At 56.9% G+C, this 18,587-nt stretch overlaps 8 protein-coding genes across 8 annotated transcripts; all 8 read left to right on the plus strand.

Annotated features, from left to right (window-relative positions):
• The first annotated feature begins 91 nt into the window (after positions 1 to 91).
• Positions 92 to 566, plus strand: QBC33DRAFT_533295 (uncharacterized protein). Its single transcript, XM_060427454.1, has one exon. The coding sequence runs from the start codon at positions 246 to 248 to the stop codon at positions 513 to 515; it is 270 nt and encodes an 89-aa protein (XP_060284878.1). The 5' UTR covers positions 92 to 245; the 3' UTR covers positions 516 to 566.
• A 641-nt stretch (positions 567 to 1,207) lies between these two features.
• Positions 1,208 to 3,017, plus strand: QBC33DRAFT_533300 (HAD-like domain-containing protein). Its single transcript, XM_060427455.1, has 2 exons — positions 1,208 to 1,623; positions 1,704 to 3,017. Exons 1-2 carry the CDS (start codon positions 1,370 to 1,372, stop codon positions 2,824 to 2,826), a joined length of 1,377 nt encoding a protein of 458 aa, XP_060284879.1. The 5' UTR covers positions 1,208 to 1,369; the 3' UTR covers positions 2,827 to 3,017.
• A 256-nt stretch (positions 3,018 to 3,273) lies between these two features.
• Positions 3,274 to 4,668, plus strand: QBC33DRAFT_533301 (exosome complex exonuclease RRP43). Its single transcript, XM_060427456.1, has 2 exons — positions 3,274 to 4,058; positions 4,191 to 4,668. Exons 1-2 carry the CDS (start codon positions 3,378 to 3,380, stop codon positions 4,449 to 4,451), a joined length of 942 nt encoding a protein of 313 aa, XP_060284880.1. The 5' UTR covers positions 3,274 to 3,377; the 3' UTR covers positions 4,452 to 4,668.
• Positions 4,669 to 4,715: 47 nt separating this feature from the next.
• On the plus strand, positions 4,716 to 6,306 carry QBC33DRAFT_354793 (nicotinate-nucleotide diphosphorylase). Its single transcript, XM_060423867.1, has 2 exons — positions 4,716 to 5,955; positions 6,060 to 6,306. The coding sequence occupies exons 1-2, from the start codon at positions 5,121 to 5,123 to the stop codon at positions 6,170 to 6,172; spliced, it is 948 nt and encodes a 315-aa protein (XP_060284881.1). The 5' UTR covers positions 4,716 to 5,120; the 3' UTR covers positions 6,173 to 6,306.
• Positions 6,307 to 7,900: 1,594 nt separating this feature from the next.
• On the plus strand, positions 7,901 to 9,206 carry QBC33DRAFT_605953 (uncharacterized protein; the record flags this gene model as incomplete). Its single annotated transcript, XM_060432291.1, has 2 exons — positions 7,901 to 8,666; positions 8,753 to 9,206. Coding segments are annotated over 2 exons (1,068 nt in total), but the record flags the coding sequence as incomplete, so codon positions are not given.
• A 2,159-nt stretch (positions 9,207 to 11,365) lies between these two features.
• Positions 11,366 to 12,293, plus strand: QBC33DRAFT_557449 (uncharacterized protein; the record flags this gene model as incomplete). Its single annotated transcript, XM_060429803.1, has 2 exons — positions 11,366 to 11,886; positions 11,945 to 12,293. The coding sequence occupies 2 exons, from the start codon at positions 11,366 to 11,368 to the stop codon at positions 12,291 to 12,293; spliced, it is 870 nt and encodes a 289-aa protein (XP_060284883.1).
• A 1,129-nt stretch (positions 12,294 to 13,422) lies between these two features.
• Positions 13,423 to 14,840, plus strand: QBC33DRAFT_354978 (uncharacterized protein). The gene is made up of 2 exons (XM_060423869.1): positions 13,423 to 14,670; positions 14,798 to 14,840. The coding sequence occupies exons 1-2, from the start codon at positions 13,781 to 13,783 to the stop codon at positions 14,802 to 14,804; spliced, it is 897 nt and encodes a 298-aa protein (XP_060284884.1). The 5' UTR covers positions 13,423 to 13,780; the 3' UTR covers positions 14,805 to 14,840.
• A 753-nt stretch (positions 14,841 to 15,593) lies between these two features.
• Positions 15,594 to 18,454, plus strand: QBC33DRAFT_354764 (FAD-binding domain-containing protein). The gene is made up of 5 exons (XM_060423866.1): positions 15,594 to 16,433; positions 16,532 to 16,953; positions 17,031 to 17,661; positions 17,747 to 17,868; positions 17,943 to 18,454. The coding sequence occupies exons 1-5, from the start codon at positions 15,986 to 15,988 to the stop codon at positions 18,105 to 18,107; spliced, it is 1,788 nt and encodes a 595-aa protein (XP_060284885.1). The 5' UTR covers positions 15,594 to 15,985; the 3' UTR covers positions 18,108 to 18,454.
• The last annotated feature ends 133 nt before the right edge of the window (positions 18,455 to 18,587 follow it).

Raw genomic sequence — 18,587 nt, forward strand, 5'->3', positions numbered from 1 at the left:
GGGGGGTTTTGTTTTTTTTTTTTTTTTGGTTTTTGGCCGGGGGTGTGGGGGTTCATGGTGTTTTTTTTTGGCATGGTCCCCCCTTTTTTTATTTCACCCCCCCCCCCCCCCCCCCCCCCCCCTGCTGCAAGGAGGGAATACCAGCGAAGGACGGCTCGCCCGCATTATAACCAACCAACCTTCCCTCTTTTTTCTTTTTTCTTTTTTTTTTGAGGCAGAAAGAAGGGGAGGTGCCGACTTGGACGATGGAACGAATCTTGGGACTCTGGATGGTGGTGGGGGCACGCTTGCTCCGTATTCCCGCGGCATCGGCGTTCCAAGACTCGGATCGATCGCCGTACTGGGAGGCTGAAGTCTCCTATTTGACGATGCTTGGGATCCCGTTTTCGGTGGCCAACGCCGCCGAAGTGAGCATAGATCCGAGCTGGAAAGGACGGGACCCGGGTGACCAGATGTTCTCAGTTGAATGGAAACCAACGTCCCCCGGCCCCCCTTGCTGTATTTATGTTTTGTAGGAATAATTGAAACGAGCCTCGGGCGTCGTTGCCTCAACAACCCCACCCGCCCTTTTTTCTTTGCGTTGGCATTGGCATTCCATTTCGTCTCGGCTGCTGCCGAGACACGGCGCGTTCTCTGGCCTCCGCGACGCTGGGTTCTAAAGTGACTGATATCCCCTTGACCTGTGACCTTGAGGAGCACTACATAGTAGGTTGTCATCTCGGACAGTCACCAAAACTTAATGACGAATCCATGTCTCCAGCTTCAATTTACCGTAGATTTCGACCGTGTCACATGAGAGACCTGGATGGGAAGGTCGTTGATAGGAAGCCAAAGGAAGTTCTTGAAGGTTTAGCAATGTGGAGAGAAACTGTTCATCATCCTCCCCGATCCCGACTTGTTCTTTTTCATACCCATTTCATTTCTAGGGTGCGCTATACCAGGTTGGACAGAGACTCCTCGGTTCCCCAGCATCTTTACGAGAGGAGTCACAAATGGCTCAAGTTTTGCATTGGCAATCGAAAGTGAGCATCTAGTCTTTCTCGCACTCAATGGTCTAATTTCCTGACGTCCCATACGCAAGCAACGGTCCTGTGAGCAATTAAAAAGCAGCAGCGTGGAAGACACTTGGTGGTCTTGTGTGGTGTCTGGAGTCTGGACGCCTGTATATGAAGAAGGGCCGTGCCTGCCCAACCCAAATACGGTACGCGCACGGACCTCATGACATCGTTTATCTCGCATCGTACCGCGATCTCTTAAGAGCATCGATGTCAAAGCCCTCCTCCTCTCGACTGCTAATGAGGATTACGGGCCTCTTTCGCATAACTCATACTTGTGGATACATGGATCTAATGTCTGGACACCTTTCAAGATGAGAGTCACTTTCCAGGTGGCGGGCGCGGCGAGAGGCGCGAGGGTCCTGCTGCAGGCGACGGCTTCGCCTCTTCCCCGTAAGCATCTCGGCTTCGCTTGTAGCAGAGGAGCTCGAGCCATTGCTAGATATTATCATCTATCACATCGTCGCAACTCGGAGGCAAGACTAGACGTGGGCAAATGGGCTAGGACATTTAGCACAAGCCGGGATTTCTCGACGATTGAAGTCCCATCCTTTGCCTTTGCGTTCGAGTGAGTCATGCCGTGAGGGATCCCGTCATGCTTCCGGGCAACAGCCGTACTGTTTTCAGAGATCCACTGACACTCGACAGCATCGACGGTGTGCTGTTGCATGTGTCGAAGCCCATCCCGGGCGCTGCGGAGACGCTCAACTTTTTGAATGAGCACAACGTCCCTTTCATCCTCCTTACCAACGGGGGCGGGAAGCATGAGACAGAACGGGTCAAGGACCTCAGCGAAAAGCTCGGGGTCCCCCTGACGACGGACAACTTTGTCCAGTCGCACACGCCTTTCCAGGAGCTCGTCGACGGCCCTAACGGCCTGAGGGACAAGACCATCCTAGTCACGGGCGCTGACGCCGAGAAGTGCCGGAGCATAGCCGAGCGGTACGGGTTCCGGAGCGTCGTCACCCCTGCCGACATCCTGGCCGCGGAGCCCGCGATATGGCCGTTCGACCCGCTCCTAGAGACGGTCTACGCCTCCACGGCACGGCCCCTCCCGCGGCCCGTGTACCGGCCCTCGCCGTCGTCATCGCCGTCGTCATCGCCGCTGTTGTCGTCGACGCTCAAGATCGACGCCATCTTCGTCTTCAACGACCCGCGCGACTGGGCGCTCGACATCCAACTGATCACGGACCTGCTGCTGTCGCAGGGCGGCCACCTAGGCACGTACTCGCGCCGCAACGGCGACACGTCCCTGCCCAACTGCGGCTGGCAGGGCGACGGGCAGCCTGCGCTCCACTTCAGCAACGCGGACCTGCTCTGGAGCACGGGCTACCATCTCCCGCGGTTCGGGCAGGGCGCCTTCCAGGCGGCCGTGGCGGGCGTGTGGCGGCGCGTCACGGGCGGGCACGAGCTCGCGCGCCGGGCGATCGGGAAGCCGTCGGGGGAGACGTACCGCTTCGCCGAGGGGGTGCTGGCCGCGCACAGGCACGAGGTCCTGCGCGGGGCGGGGCTCCACCCACGCCCCGCCGCGCTGAGGTCCGTCTACATGGTCGGCGATAACCCCGAGAGCGACGTCGCGGGCGCCAACGCGTTCCGGAGCGAGGTCGGGACGGAGTGGAGGTCTGTGCTGGTGAGGACGGGGGTGTGGGACGCGAATAGGCGCGGGGAGGAGGCGCTTACGGGGCACTTCAAGCCGGACGTCGTGGTGGATGATGTGAAGGGGGCGGTTAGGTGGGCGTTGGAGAGGGAGGGCTGGAAGGGGAGGTTCTAGAGCTTGTGGGGGCTTTGACCCCATGGTCTTGATTGTATATTCAAAAGCATGTTTCAAGGGCATGGTCGGATGGCGTTGAAGAAGTCTAGAATCAAGAGAATTAATTGTACACATGTGTTACTGGCAAGAATAGCCAGTCCCTCTATTTCATTCCCATTATTGATGCAAACCAGCTCACCACTTGGCATGACAGAACATCCAGATTGTCTAACTTTTTATTCACAATCTATAATTTGCCAATACGTATCGGACCTAGAATCTTTCTAAAACGGTTTTCACATCCACGCTTGATGAGATCTGGAGATTGGGGCCAGAATACTTGTGGTACTTGCCAATCCAATCCTTGTCAATCGGCACCGCTTAAACATTAACCAATCATCATCTTATTTGGTGCCCCACGCTCAAGCCTCAACACAGCGAGCGACCTAGCTACTTTTACAAGGCTGGCTGAAATCTTGACGGTGAAAAAAACCCCGTCTCCATCGCTACTACTTCCAAAGAGCAGCGAAACGAAAACGAAAGCTCTGGTTTGCGAGAAAAGAAAGCCAAAGATGGCGTCGTCGCTCACATTCCCACGCGCGACATTCGCCAAGCTCTCCCCGCACCCTTTCCTCCTCGCCAACCTCAACCCCACCGCAGCCGACATCCCCCCCACGCGCACCAACGGGCGCCTCCCGCACCAGGCGCGCCCCCCGCAGGTCAACACGTCGTCCCTCTCTCACGCGCACGGCAGCGCCGTTGTGCGCGCCGGCGACACGACCGTCATCTGCGGCGTGCGGGGCGAGATCCTCCCCGTGGCCAACATCCCGCAATTCCGGGCGTCCGACAACAACAGCAGCAACAGCACCCCAGACACACTCGGCGGGGCCGGAGCAAAGAGCCGTGAGCTGAGAGACTACGACCTGCTGGTCCCCAACGTCGAGCTCGCCACGGGCTGCGCCCCGCAGTTCCTGCCCGGCGCGCCGCCCTCGGCGGCGGCGCAGACGCTGGCCACGCGCGTCTACGAGCTGCTGCACTCGTGCGGCGTGCTGGCGCCGGAGGACCTGAGGATATGGTACACGCCACCCACTGCGAAGGAGGACGGGGAGGAGGAGGAGGAGGGCGGGGACGCGCGCATGGCGGGGGGTGAGGACGACGAGGGGCGGCGGCGGCCGGAGATCGTGGCCTACTGGACGCTGTACGTCGACTTGCTGTTCGTGTCGTTCGACGGCAACGCGTTCGACGCAGCGTGGGCGGCCGTGATGGCGGCGCTGCGGGACACGAGGCTGCCGCGGGCGTGGTGGGATGCCGAGCGGGAGGCGGTCGTGTGCTCGCCGACGGAGAGGCAGGCGCTGAGGGTGGCGGGCCTGCCGATCGCGTGCAGCGCTGCCGTGTTCCTGGAGAAGGAGCATGGGCCGTCGGCTCCTGGGGAGGGGGGGAAGCACTGGGTCCTGATGGATCCGGATCGGTTGGAGGAGGGCCTCTGCCAGGAGAGGATCACCATGGTGGTGGATAGGAGCAGTGGCGAGACCAAGGTGCGGGGGATCTCGAAGGCTGGGGGGACGGTGCTGGGACCGGGGTTTATGAGGGACTTTGCTCATCAAGCCGAGCGGAGGTGGGACGAGTTCCAAAAGGCTATGAGGTGATTGGGGATGTCATGGATACTGAGCTGTTGGCGGACGGAAACGGATATGGGGACTGCAATGGAACAGCATGGATCTCGATCAACTTGATACCCGGTAGGCAGGCAGTCATGGCCTTTCTAAACCACACAGAATAATGTCCAACAGACATGGAATTCATACTGTCAATATTCAAGTGGCTAGTATGTGGTTAATCTGCACTCTTCTCTGAGAACCCACCCACGGATTGCCCCCTATCTGATCCAAGAACCGGCAACCCCTGAGATGATCACCGCGCGTTGGTGACCCAAAGCTCAACCAAACAAAGGAAAGGAGAAGGAAATATAGCTATCATTGCCTTTCTTTTTGCTGGACGACGGGCTCCAGCTAGTGCTCTCGAGGCAGAGATGGACTGATGCATTCACCCCTGGGCGTTGGGAGGTGACGGCATCCACCGTAGCCCCACTACAGGGTCATACATACCCCGCCGGTTCAACGCGGCCCAGCGGGACAATGCATGTCATGGGCTCATGACCACGTCGACAAACTTTCTGATTTGAAGTTATACAGTGACAGCAAATCCCACGTTGCGACCCTAAGATTCGCCAATTATATCCGGGGAAGATCTCTCCTTGGCAGGCCCCCGATCTAAGATTCGATAAACTCTTGCCATTGGCCCACCGTTCTCCAATCATGGACAGCATACCCCTCGACCACGGCTCGCTGGAGCACCTCCTCCCGCCGAGCTGGAAGACGCAGGTGACGGCGTGGCTGGCGGAGGACACGCCGTCGTTCGACTACGGCGGGTTCGTGGTGGGCGACGCGCCGCGGCAGGCGATCCTGTGGGGCAAGAGCGCGGGGATCCTGGCGGGGGTCCCCTTCGTCAACGAGGTGTTTGCGCAGTGCGGGTGCGCCGTCGAGTGGCACGCCGACGAGGGGTCGCACGTCGGCGGGCCGCGCAACGTGGGCGCCCACGGCGGGAAGACGCGCCTGGCGACGGTGACGGGCCCCGCCAGGGGGCTGCTGCTCGGCGAGAGGGTGGCGCTCAACCTGCTGGCGCGGTGCTCGGGCATCGCGAGCGTCAGCCGCCGGCTCGTCGTCAACCTGCGCAGCGCAGGGTACAGGGGCGTCGTGGCGGGCACCCGCAAGACTACCCCCGGGTTCCGCCTCGTCGAGAAGTACGGCATGCTCGTCGGCGGGGCCGACGCCCACCGCTTCGACCTGAGCTCCATGATCATGCTCAAGGACAACCACATCTGGAGCCGCGGGAGCATCACCGACGCGGTGCGCGCGGCCAAGAGCGCCGGCGGCTTCAGCCTCAAGGTCGAAGTCGAGGTGCAGAGCGAGGAGGAGGCCGACGAGGCCATCGCCGCCGGCGCCGATGTCGTCATGCTGGACAACTTCACGGGCGAGGGCGTCAAGGTGGCGGCTAGGAGCCTCAAGGAGAAGTGGGCGGGCAAGAAGCAGTTCTTGCTCGAGGTGTCCGGCGGCCTTACGATGGACAACGTGGAGCAATACGTCTGCAATGGTAAGCTGTGCCTGGTCGCTGACTGCTTCTTTTCCTATCTCTTTTCCTTGCTCGTTTTCCGGCTTATTTTTCTCGCCGTTTCCTTCTTGGCTAACCCTTTCAAGACGTCGACATTCTGTCCACGAGCAGTATCCACCAGGGCGTCCCTCACGTAGATTTCTCACTGAAGATCGATGTTGGCAACATTGAGGGGGAAGGCCCGACGGTTTCGAGTTAGAGTAGCCGAGTGAATGGAGTCAGGACTTTGAACAACAAAATACCACCGTAAAGGACGCGTGACGGCGCTGAACTGTAGCAATAGGGCGTGGATATCCAATGTGTCTCTATGGTTGTCAGGGAGAATGAATATGCACAGAAGTTGCTCAACGAGATGCCGAGTATTAACTTGCCCTTTTTTTTCGTGGAGGAACGACGGCTGCCTAACTTGACTGCGGGTATGTTTTGCCACCCCAAACAAGGGTGACTGACCCCCTCTGCTCCAGCACTCAGTGACGCAGGAGGGGGGCTGGGGGCACAACACAATACAATCTGCCAACGTGACTGCAAGAAGAAACAGACTTGGGAGGTACCGCAGTGGCTGAGAGGGGCTTTTCCAACGAGCAAAGAGGCCCGACTTTGTCCTGATAGGAGTTTATTGGCCCTCCATGCCCCCGAGTATCACATCCAGCCCCATACCCTCCCGACATGTGGCCAACAGTGCCGGACCAGCAACCGGGCACGTCTTAACCGCTACCTGGTGCTGACTGGGCCATCCCGGCTACGTCTTGGTTACGTGCTGGATAAACACCGGTTTCAGGAGAGGGAAGGTGCCAAGGGCGTGCAGAATGCCCACCTCAGCCCCCTTCCTTCCCCGAAGACCATGGAATCGCAGAGTAAAATTTTATTTATTTATGTATTTTGGTCACTGAGATTACGCGTGCTCTTGATCCGCGTCGACTCGGTCCCCGTCGCTGATGCAGTCTTATCACGTTGTGCAACCGGGATTGGCTTCCGAGAGACACACATGCATGTCTGTGATGCAGCATGTCCGGGTGCTAGTCCCAGAAAGATCCTATAACCAGCTACGCTGGTTATAGGACCCAAGGTCCCGATGGCTCAGGCCCCCCAATCAGCCATCTTGCAAGTTACTCGAAATGATATGCGGGTCCATGTGATGATCTTTTTTGCTGGCGCATGCAAGTTTTTGCCGGGAGCCTCAAAGGTGGAACCCCCTTGCTCTCTCTTGTTGGGCATCACCGGCTTCTCTCCCACTTAGCTCGCGGAGGCCACCTACCTCTCCGTCTCGCATCTTGGATCCGGGTTTGTGCCATGATTCAGATTCCCTAACTTGCAGGACTCGGTTGTGCCAGGGGCTCCTCTCCAGCTCGCACTCTTGTGAACTACCACTCAGCTGAATCAGCAATGTACGAGCGGCTATTCAGAGACCGCAGTCGCGATGTCTCTTGCTGTGACTGTGACTGTATCTCCAGGGATAGATGAAAACTGCTCTCGAGCGAGGTCAGTTATACCGTCGAAGCCACACAGAATTGTCGGTAGGCACTGATCTAATAACGTAATATGCCTCATCTTGAGCTCGTTGCCACAACAACAATAGATCCTGTGTCTTATAAGATCGACTTATAGGATACCTAGAGCTAGTCCGTCAATGAGTCGACCTAGTTCCGACTATACAGGCCGTCGCCAGAGCCTGGGCGAGTCGTTGCCATCATTCCCCCCAACGGGCGCAGTTAATCAGTTAATCAAGCCATAACGAGGCAACCTTGGCTGGGAAAGGCGTCCAGAAACTGCGCCGCAGCGATATACCTTGCGTGTTTTCCAACCAGGTATTATGACGGCAGATCAAGGTTAGGTTGTTTTTCCGTTAGCCTGGCGAACCACCCCTTATCCCTGTGCGGCCCATTTTGCCTCACCCACGAAGGGCAACCATCGGGAGAGCCCCGGCGCGTCTGACCAGGATGAACGCGTGCGGATTATAATTGGCGGCTTCGAAGGCCAGACTTTGCAGGCTATCCTCCTCCTCCCCACTCGGCACGATCTTTCTGGTCGAGTGGAACGGAACCGATTCGCAGAAGAAGCGAAGCTTGAAGGCGGTGATGTGACGATCCATCCAAGCTTTACTTCGCCTGCCTTATCTTTATGTATGGATGGAAATGTCTCCGTAACCCGTCCTTCAACGCCCCGTGCACAGGTCATGATTCGATTCACCATCGGGACATCGGAAACCCACAGGAAGTTACAGTCACGATCACCGCCCTATTTGGGCATCGCGCCAGCTGTGCCCAAGGCCTTTTTGGTGTCGTATGCCATGTCCCTGGCTCAGATGGGCCAGCAAAGCCAACACACTATGAAGTATATATCTTGTGTCTGCTCCAGGGGACCGCCGAGGGACATTTGTTTTTTCTCTCTCTTTAGAGCCAGAAGTCCTTCGTCGTCGTCCCTTCTTCATTCGACCTTCCTTGAGTTGCTTGAGCAAACCCCTCTGTCACAATGTCCCATTTACCGAGGTACTCTCCAGAGTACGGAGATGATCCATGCCCCTCCGACATGGAAACCAACCCTGGTTCAGGAGGTGACGGCGACGGCAATGTATACTGGCAAAATTATACCCACGAGCCAGACCAACAAGATTATTATGACAACCAGACAGACAATTATGTTCCGACGGGAGATCCCAACGACCCCGCCGGTAGCAACGACTTCCCTGAAGTCAGGTAAGCCTGCCCTGCGCTGCCTTGCCCTCGCCCGGCGGGACATCCAAGAGACACAACCACCCGCTGACCTTACCCCTCCCCTCTAGCACCGGCGACGAGCATGGTTATCACTTCCAGCCGACGCAAGCAGCCCAAGACGCCCACCACCACCAGAGCACTGACTCATTCGTCGACGAGCATGGTCATCACTTCCAGCCGACGCAAGCAGGCCAAGACGCCGACCGCCGCCAGAGCACCGAGTCGTTCGTCGACGAACGCCGGGGCAGCTTCGACCGGCGCGAAGAGTACCGCACCGCCCCGCACAGGGCGTCGTTACGTCGGCGCGCCGAGGTCAGCGACCGCACCCGCGAGCCCTACAGGAAGTGTAGGCCCCGGGACGAGCAGTTGAGGAGTAAAGGGTCGAGCGGCAATGGGTCGAGCAGTAAGGAGTCGAGCAGCAAGGGGTCGAGTAGCAATAGCTCAAGCAGTAAGGGGTCGAGCGATAGGGATTCGAGTAGCAAAAGGTCGAGCGGCAAGGGTTCGAGTAGAAAGGACCGCTAATTGCTAAATTCCAACATGGCGGGCGTCTGGGCGTCTAGATCGGTGTTTGGGATCCGGCAACGCTCGTCTTGGTCTCACGAAGAGGGTGTTTTGGGGGAAGGGCGGGATGGGTCGACGGTATATTTGTAGCACTCAGTTTAGGTATTATATGGCAATAGGATTTCTCGTTCGAAGGACACCGCGCACGGCTTGGGTATTTATTGTAAGCGAGCACTTGCGACCATGGGAGTGAGCGAGCGCGCTGGCGCCACGGGGTAGACCGGCCGGATAGGCGGCTATGGTGTGTAACGGGTATCCAGGGTTGCAGTTCCATCTGGGGTATCTGTATTCGGTACGCGAGATGTGTGTTGGTCTCTTTTATAACCATAAATGAGACTTTAAACCAAGGACTTCCATGCTTTGCGACACGCGCCGCCCGACTTGATATTGTTTTCCTCATGGGCAAGGTGCCCACATGATCGACCGATGGGGAAGCAACAGCTTGCGTGCTTTCCAGGAACCCGCGCGTACAAGATCTTTTGGTGATCCCCCGCATGCACCTGGACGGAAGCGAAAGAGTCTCATGCAGCGCGCGCAAGGTATAACTGCCAACAGCAAATAGTCGGATGCAGGTTTCAAGCCATTTCTTATTCAAGTGCCATCCACATCCAAAGGAGGAGAAGATTGCATCCTTGTGACACCCGACCTCACTAAAACCTCGTTTTCATTCCCTTGGCGAATGTCACCTCGAGGGGACGAAATGTAGCCACGGGCTCGCTTTCTCCTCGGAAATGAACCTTGCATCCTTTATTTGGTAAGTGGAATACTGAAACAACTCCAATCTCGATAGATCGACAAGTTTGTCATAATTATTTTTGGAACCGGCCATGTACGTCAACGGAGAGGATCGCCAGAACTGGGATTTCGTGCCACACCCCCGCCAAGGCTCCCCATGCCCGAGCACACATGGCGTAGCCTTCTTCCCAAGGGAGGCGGGAAGTGAGGTATCCCATGCCCATAGAATGCGACGCGGGACATGGGGCAGATCACGTTGCGGCGCCGGGACACTGGAGTTCTGAACCATGTCTGGTGGGCGCATGGCGAGACATACGTGCGTGCCAGGGCTTAGGGACGTGGGGGATACAGTCTGAGCAAGCCTTGTAGCTGTTATGGTATGGGGCCCGGATTCCGGGCAGGTGTGCTAGCGGCAGCCATATTTACCCTGAGGGCCCCGCTCTCTTGCTTAATCGAAATCTTGCGTTCGATCTCTCCATGCATCGCTCTTTCATCTCCTACATTTTGCATCGGCCAATTATGGTCCTGTTCGACCTCTGCCACGTTGAGAAGGACGGCTTCGCCCTGCTGCACCGTTTTCATGGCGTCCTGGGGCAAAAAGCTAACCAACCAGCTGCTCACCCGTGGTAGCCAGTCTGCCCGATTTGGCCTCGAAAACCTGACGCCTGCGACAAGCTCAACGGTGGGCCACATGGTATTGATAATCATCGAAGGGCCACCGCCATCTGTGTGGTCCTGGTCCTCACCGCCCGGGACCTTGGCTCGTTCCCGCCATAAGGCAACGTGTGCTTGATACCCAAGAGTCCACGGCCAGGGGCTTTTCATAATACCTCACCGCTGCTATGGCCGGCCCAGGCAACTCGGGTGGGCGATGGGGGGCCAGCAAAGCAATGCCATCAGAATCACAGACGACCGATGACGAGGCTTCCAATAAGGACCGCTGTTTCGACAACCCCCTGCAGTGAGTGTCGACTATACTGGCGTCGGCTGATAATTTGCGGATCTGCATCCGCCCAAGAGAGCGTCCAAGATATCAGCCCAACTCTCTATTCGCTGCGCAACTCCGTCAAGGCATACGAACAAGGCGACCAGAAGGGTTTGCTCCACCTGTCGGTGAGTCAGTTCCATCGTCCGACTTGGTCCGTTCTCAGGGGCTGATGATTTGAAAAGGCATCCATCTCCCTCCTTCCCACAAGAAACACACGATCCTTGGCCCCAATACTGTTGACTTTCTTTATCATCCGCATCAAGTCCAGAGATCCACCAACCCCTCTGTGGCGAAGGCAGCACCAGCCTGAGTGATTTGACCGCCGCATCTCCTCCAATCATTCGTGCCATCCTCACCCCGTAGTTTTTGTTGACAGGGAAGGAACAAAATCATCAACATGAACCCCTCGGATCGACGAGGTCGGGGCCATCCCCGTGACGGCCGGCAAAATTATGCCAAGCCTCCAACTACCCGGATGCGACGCGGGGAAAAGGAACCCTCACAGCCTCTGCGGGCTTCCGGCGATGGCAGCGTTTCATTCGACTGCTACCCGACAGAGTTAATGAACCAACAGATCGCCGGGACAACGACGGCCCACGAGGGTGGAGACATAGTTCCATCTGCCGATAACCCCGCCGTGACCCAGGGGCTCGGCGGCAATCTGGGCGGCCAGGGTGAGATGGGCTCCTTCGAGTACTTTGACCAGCCTCAGATGCCGTCAACCCCCGTGGGTGCCCCTGAACACCCTGAAGCATACAGTGATGCTTCGGTGGGCGTGCCCATCCAAGGCTGCCTGACCCATGAGAACCTAGCCCAGATGGGGTACGTTGGCGATGGAGGTGAGGTGGATGGCGGGATGTCGTCGAGTTTGCCGTCCTCGACAACCACGATGCATGTCGGATATGGGTCAGACCCAAGGTAGGGATGGACCACACCCCTATTCGCCGGCAGAGCCGCTATTAACTGGCTCGTTTAGGTGGTCCGAGGAAATTTTGCTGCAACCCGTGAGATCGGCGGAGTCGAAACGTGCAGCCCGGAGGTCGAGAAAAACCTCCACCATCGCGTTTGCCCGCAAGGCCCACCAAGAACATCGCCCCAAGTTTTCGGAAGTCGACGCAGGTGGTTCGAAGCGGGTGGACGACTTGTTGCTGAGGGACTCGGGTCGGACCAACCACTGTGGCCGGGCGATGGGCTGGCACGACGACCCCATTGGTCCGACCCACTACCCATCTGAGCTCCTCGAGTCCCCAGAAGACCTGATATATGAAGAAGCTTGGGGGCCAGATGGGGAGGGGTGGGACCAACATCCTCAATATATCCCATGAGCTCTGGGGTGTAACACATGGCTCAGCTGGGTTCAATAGTGGTTGGGTCCTAGATTTTTGGGTCGAGGGAGCTGGTGCCTGATAGAGCGCCGGTACGACCTAGATTGTGCTGTTTTTCCTTGCTGCGCAGGATTTCGGTTCTTCTGCCCTGGTTCGCTTGGGTTTTCTGCTTTTGTTTCCATGAGTGTTTCGCGTTGTCTTCGGTATTGGTGAATCACTTGTGCTGCCTTCCACCTTGAGTTCCTCTTTGCTAGAGCTAGGGGCAAAGCACCCTCTGAGCTGTGAGGAACCTGTCCTCCGCAATAGTGGCAATCGTGGGTGAGAGAAGAGAGAGATATTGCTATGAGGAGAGGGCTGTGACTTGGGCATCCTGCTCAAGGATGGGTTGGTTTGGGGCTTCTTATGATTTCTTACCATCTAAAATCCCCAATATCAGGTGCCATGGCTTCTAGCTAGGGCTCGTTGATTTCGATCCTTGTTTCACAGGTTACGATGGGATCGTCAGGCGTGTGTTACGTCCAGAATGGCCGGACAGTTAGGATCCCCGCCATATCCGTCGACGAGGGAGCATGAAGCCTGAATATGCAGAACTTCCTGTGTCCAATCATGCGTGTGATATGCAGGTGATTGGCCGGGTTTGGGGCGATAGCAATGCATGCCATCTATCTAGGTATTCTCGTACAGAAACTGCAGAACCGGCACCGCTCGGCTTGGGCCCCCTTCGGGCCTCACCCTTTCACCTTATACACGGTGATCATCTCGACGAAGTGGTCCGCCGAGGTCATTCCGAGGGTAACCTATGTACCCCTGGGGAGCCCGGGTTAGGGGTCAATGGCGGGGAAATCTTTGGCTCTATGGCTGCAAATAGGGCTTGGGCTTGGACTGGAGTCGAACAGTGAGTATCTGATATTCAGGTTCCGAGGCGTGATCGCACATATCGTTTCATGTCGTTAATTTAGCCTTCGCCAGGGGCGGATTTGGCACCGAATGTGTTGACTAGGGCTGATTGGGTTGTTGACCGGGTGGGGTTCCTGGCACCTGGCGATCAGAATGCGCTAATTTAATGGGGTAACTAGGCCTGTTGGTGCGCGGGTATTCCCACTTATTAGTACCGACTTACGTCACGGAGGTGTTTAACTGGAGGTAGCTTTGAATGCTGATCGTCACAAATACGCCGCCTTGCAGATGCAGGTGCACGCAGTGGCTAGCTAGAATAGGCAAAAAGAAGTCCATGAATGATTCTCAAACTTTCCTTTTTCTGGATTTTCAGCGAAGGTCGAGAAGGGCCAGAAGGGCCGAGGCCTCTCCGCTCGAATTAGGGGAAGTCGTGATCTGCCGTCGGATTTGAGAGGAGGGGTCTCCAGCATCATCCCATCGACTCCCCTCATTTTTTGCCATTTTCCGCCCGACTGGCCACCAACATATCCTCTTTGCCCTCCTAGAGAGAGTAGTTCAGGACTGGAAGCCTCATCTCGTGGGATAGTAGCATGGACGCGCGCGGCGATGAAGAGATAGAGTCGTCTGTCCACACTTCGCCTCTTTTTGCTAATCCGTTTGGCATCCCTGGCGCCAGCTATGGACAGTACAGCAACGAATACTACTCCGCCGCCATCTCTCCTACCTCTACTACTGGTCTCCTTGGCCCCGCGGCCGCAGCATCTACTCCGTTCTACGACAACACCGAGACACAAAGCAGCAGGGAATGGGACACCCCCTGGGCTCCGGAGCTCGAGGGAGCCGCACCCCATCAGCAAGCCTCGTCATCATATTCCATCTCAAATACCTATCATATTCCCTCTGGCTATGTCCCGGCCAACTATAAAGGTCTGCACGATCTGCCCGTCGGTTCCGTAGGTTCTGCCCGGAACCACTCGGCTGTATCTCCTATCGATAGAGAGGTGCCTTGGGATCCAATTCCAGGCAAGGGAGGCTCCGTTTCCTCGGCCACAACAGACCACGACCCCTCCGAAAGTGTGGCAGCACCGAGGAGTAACCTAGAAAACTCGGCGATTGAAGAACAAGACTGCTCTGGACGCAGGCCACAACCTGCTTCGAGCAGTCCCACAAGGACTCGGCGCCGGAAGGAGCCGAAGAGGAAAGGGGAACCCAAGAGCCAGCAGAGCCGGGCGGCCAAGAGAGAGCAGCTTCTCGAGTCCAACCGTCAGGCTTCAAAAAAATGTCGCCGAAACCATAAGACCCAGGAAGAGGTGCTCGAGGCTCGGGGAACTGCACTCACGAATGCCAACAGAAAACTCGTCAACGAGGCTTCAGGACTGAAGCAACAACTGCTTGCTCTGAAGTTCGAAATGCTCGCCCACGGAGAATTTTGTGACCATTATATGGTCAAGGAGTATATCGCCAACGCTGCACTTGAAGTGTGAGTCAGATCCATCCAATCCCGATTATGTCCACGAGCGAAAGGGCTCGTCGAGACAATACGCAATGGTAGTGTTTGCAACGAGGTGGCTGACAGACTCCACCATAGGGTTGAGCAATCGAGACAGCAACTAGAGTTGCTCAGTCCGTCGACTCCAAGTCTATCTCCTCCAAGTCTATCGACCCCGAGTCTATCTCCTCCAAGTCTATCGACTCCAAGTCCGTGGACTCCAAACCCGTCGGACACGAGTTACGACTGTCAATAAGTTTGCCATCGCTTCTGACCGCTGGGCACAAGACCACGCTGAACGTAAGTGAACCGCGACTCGTAAACTTGGGCGTTGAAAAGGCCCGAGTAGTCCTCGAGTGTCTCCGCTAACCAGAAGAAAAACAGACACAGCCAGCGGGGTGGCGTGGGAGAAGATCAACATGCCGAAAGAGGCGTCAAGGCGCGTGGCTCATTTCTCTTCCTGAGCAATCCTCTTTCGGCCTTCAACATTGCTGAAGAGCTAGCTGCAAGTCGATATGTCTTTCTGGAAAGCATATCCTTGCAACCCCTGTGATTTATTGGGCATATGGTTGGTTAGGTAGGATGGTAATACCCAGGTCGACGCTAACCTTGGACTGGTAAGATGCTGCGAAACGAGGCATCCAGGCGCAGCGTAATTAAAGTTGGGGCCTGCCAGAGAGAGAGAGAATTAATTGTAAGACCGGTGTGTAAGGGGAATTCTGGATTTATCGGTTGTTCGGCGTCCCCAAAAGAAAAGAAAAAGAAGAAGCAAAGAGCATTTGAGTCGCCGCCGTTGCTTCGAGTCATGCAAACGTAGTTACTTACGCATTACGATTCAAATGGAATGCTTGGCACAACTGGGGTTCAACTTTGAGATCCCCTCACACGGGCCCAAATTTTGCCGTATTACACGTGTCCCCCCGGGTCCAATCGCCAAAATCAGCCCTGTTCGGGGTCCCTCACAGCTCCTCCGGCTCATCTTGGAGACCCTACAACGTATGCGCCCCACATGGTTCTTCGCCAATCCCCTCTCTTGACGGACATTTACGACGAATACGGTGCCTAAATGCTTAGCCCACGCCCCATTTTGACGTCAAAGTATCTCTGGTTTTCGCTCCTTACCCAAATGAGGATCTATGCTGCGAAACAGGCACGACAGGGTATCTGGAGTGCCTCGAAGCCGCTGGTTAAGAAGATTAAATAGCTGAACTTCCTGCTGTCCGCCGCTGCTTGTAGAGAACGACATGCCCAGTCCAAGAGCCATCGCACCCTCGTGTTCCTGCCGACCCCTGCCAAAGTTGTCACCATGTTGCGTGCCATGGGCCCCTTCTCTGCCGTGACCATCCTCTCCCTCTGTTCTGTCCTCTCCCTCTCCCCAATTGCCATCGTCTCGGCCCATGATCATCGTTCGTCCCCAGCCTGCAAGGCCGTCCCAGGCACTCCCGACTGGCCATCTGACTCGACCTGGGCCCGTCTCAATGAGTCAACTGGGGGACGACTGCTGCGACCGTCTCCTCCAGGAGCTGTCTGCCACCCCGACCAGCCAACATACGACGCCGCAGAATGCTCTCGCATCCACTCGGCCTGGTCTACCTACGAGTTTCACCAGAATGACCCGGTCTCCAGCCAGTGGAACCAGTACAACAATGACACCTGTCTTCCTGAACCAAGTTATCCGTGCAGCGGTCAAGGATATCCTGTCTTCGTCATAAATGCTACCTCTGCCGAGCATGTGAAGCTAGGGGTCGACTTCGGTGAGTCTTAGACTCTTGGTCCCGAGTCCTTGCCGAGGGGCAGAGAGAGAGAGGGAGAGAGAAGAGAGAGAAAGATGGCTAAACGATAACCCACGTAGCGAGGAAGCACAACGTTAGACTGGTAGTGAAGAGCAGCGGCCATGACTTTATCGGCCGATCCGTGGCGCCCAACTCGCTGTCCATCTGGGTCCACCATCTGAAAGGCATGAAGGCGCACACTTCATTCCGGCCAAAGTGCTGCAATGCCAAGATCGATGGCCCATCCGTCACCGTCGGGGGCGGTGAGCAGATGTTTGATATCTACAAGTACCTAGACACCCTCAACCAGACAGCCGTAGGAGGCGGAGGCAAGACCGTCAGCGTGGGCGGCTATGTCACGGGCGGTGGTCACTCTCTCCTGAGCGCCCGCTACGGCCTTGCGACGGACCAGGTGCTCGAGATGGAGGTGGTGACTCCCCAGGGCGAGATCGTCATCGCCAACGAGTGCAAGAACAAGGATCTGTTCTGGGCGATGCGCGGGGTAAGTCCTCCCCGCCATAACATCCAGGTCGATACAATACCGGGCAAGGTCGACGACTGACGCGTGAACGAAATCAGGGCGGGGGCTCCACCTTCGGCATCATGACCTCGGTGACTTTCAAGACGCACCCCACGCCGCCACTGACTGCCATCCAGCTGGTGGTCGCGAGCTACAACACCAGCAGCCCGTCGGTCTTCCCGGCCCTCGCCTACATCATCAGCCACTACCCGTCTCTCGGCGACCAGGGGCTCTCGGGGTACAGCTACCTCTTCTCGTCGTACCCGAACCCCTTCGACGGCGGCAACACGAACGTGTCGGGCTTGCTAGTCTCCTTCGTCCTGCAGGACACGCAGGACCCAGCCGCCATCACCTCCCTCTTCGACCCAATCACCGCCCACGTCACCGCCACCTGGCCAGACATGGTGACCCTCGTCACCAGCGTGACCACCTTCCCGTCCTTCCTGGGCTGGTACTTGGAGAACTTCGACTCCTCCGAGTCGGGCCAGGACCTGTACGTCGGCTCTCGCCTCCTCGACGCCGACGCCCTGACGGGCGACCTGTCCGCCAGCGCCGACGCCTTCAGGCAGTTCGCCTCGGGCGGCACCGCAACCGCGTTCCTCGTCTCCGGCAAGGGCGTGCACGACGCCCGGCCCCGCGGCGGCGGCGACGCCGTCCTGCCGGCTTGGAGGAAGGCGTACGTCCATGCGAGTAAGTGTGAAGTTCCGAGGACCCTTTTTTTTCGTGACACCACCCACACAAAATGTTCCTCCCCCCCTCGCTGACAATACCCCAGCCGTCGGCGTCGAATTCGAACCCCTGAACGCAACAGCCAAGCAAGAAGCACAAGCCGCGATGAACCGCCTCCTCGACCCGCTGAGGCAACTAGCCCCCGACTCGGGCGCCTACGTGAACGAGGTATGTCTGCAGCTCCGTCCCCCCCCAAACACCAACCTCCTTCGGCCGTCCAATCTGACTCCCTTCCCAAAAAGGCCGCCCCCTTCGAGCCCGACTGGCAGCACCAGTTCTGGGGCGCCCACTACGACCGCCTCTCCGCCATCAAGCGGTCCGTTGACCCGGACGACGTGCTGTGGTGCAACCCGTGCGTCGGCAACGAGGGCTGGGAGGAGGTCGGCGATCGGCTCTGCCGTGTGTAGGGGTGTGTGTATATGTCTACGCCCCTTTTTGTTGTTTTGATTACATTATTCTTCTCGCTCCTTTTATGGGGTCATCGGCTACTCCCTGTGATGAAAAGGGAAAGCTTGGAGTTGGACTGTTTGATGATAGACTGGTGTTTTAGATAGTATTGGCCCTGGTGGGATTTAATTGAACTTGGGCCAAAGGTGGGCTGAAGTAGGTTGAAGAACATCAGCTATCCACCGTGGGATGAAAGTTCACTGATGGTATGTACTTGCGAAGTACATATTTTAGACTTTTATACGGATGAAGCCGGTGATGATTTGAACGGGGGTGTTGATGCCCGAGCCCAGGAGGTGGGATCTTGCACTTATGTCCCATGATGCCTGTCCTGCTGGCTCTGCTCACCTTCCCAGATGTGTGAAATACCCGTGTGCCATGGATACAGCAAGTGATTGTGTCTCAAAAGTCTCCGTGACTCCAAGTTTCTACCCGATCTA

This window comes from Phialemonium atrogriseum (genome assembly GCF_030411735.1).
Source record: "Phialemonium atrogriseum strain 8032-3 unplaced genomic scaffold QBC33scaffold_8, whole genome shotgun sequence".
Lineage (NCBI taxonomy): Eukaryota > Fungi > Ascomycota > Sordariomycetes > Cephalothecales > Cephalothecaceae > Phialemonium > Phialemonium atrogriseum.

Bases quoted from the DNA above. Each gene is read 5' to 3' on its own strand.
- QBC33DRAFT_533295 (XM_060427454.1), top strand. From the start codon at position 246: ATGGAACGAATCTTGGGACTCTGGATGGTGGTGGGGGCACGCTTGCTC.
- QBC33DRAFT_533300 (XM_060427455.1), top strand. From the start codon at position 1,370: ATGAGAGTCACTTTCCAGGTGGCGGGCGCGGCGAGAGGCGCGAGGGTC. The intron at 1,624-1,703 runs GTGAGTCATGCC...GACACTCGACAG, and splicing joins TCCTTTGCCTTTGCGTTCGA to CATCGACGGTGTGCTGTTGC.
- QBC33DRAFT_533301 (XM_060427456.1), top strand. From the start codon at position 3,378: ATGGCGTCGTCGCTCACATTCCCACGCGCGACATTCGCCAAGCTCTCC. The intron at 4,059-4,190 runs GCGGCCGTGATG...ATCGCGTGCAGC, and splicing joins ACGCGTTCGACGCAGCGTGG to GCTGCCGTGTTCCTGGAGAA.
- QBC33DRAFT_354793 (XM_060423867.1), top strand. From the start codon at position 5,121: ATGGACAGCATACCCCTCGACCACGGCTCGCTGGAGCACCTCCTCCCG. The intron at 5,956-6,059 runs GTAAGCTGTGCC...AACCCTTTCAAG, and splicing joins GGAGCAATACGTCTGCAATG to ACGTCGACATTCTGTCCACG.
- QBC33DRAFT_354978 (XM_060423869.1), top strand. From the start codon at position 13,781: ATGGACGCGCGCGGCGATGAAGAGATAGAGTCGTCTGTCCACACTTCG.
- QBC33DRAFT_354764 (XM_060423866.1), top strand. From the start codon at position 15,986: ATGTTGCGTGCCATGGGCCCCTTCTCTGCCGTGACCATCCTCTCCCTC. The intron at 17,662-17,746 runs GTAAGTGTGAAG...ACAATACCCCAG, and splicing joins GAAGGCGTACGTCCATGCGA to CCGTCGGCGTCGAATTCGAA. The intron at 17,869-17,942 runs GTATGTCTGCAG...CTTCCCAAAAAG, and splicing joins CGGGCGCCTACGTGAACGAG to GCCGCCCCCTTCGAGCCCGA.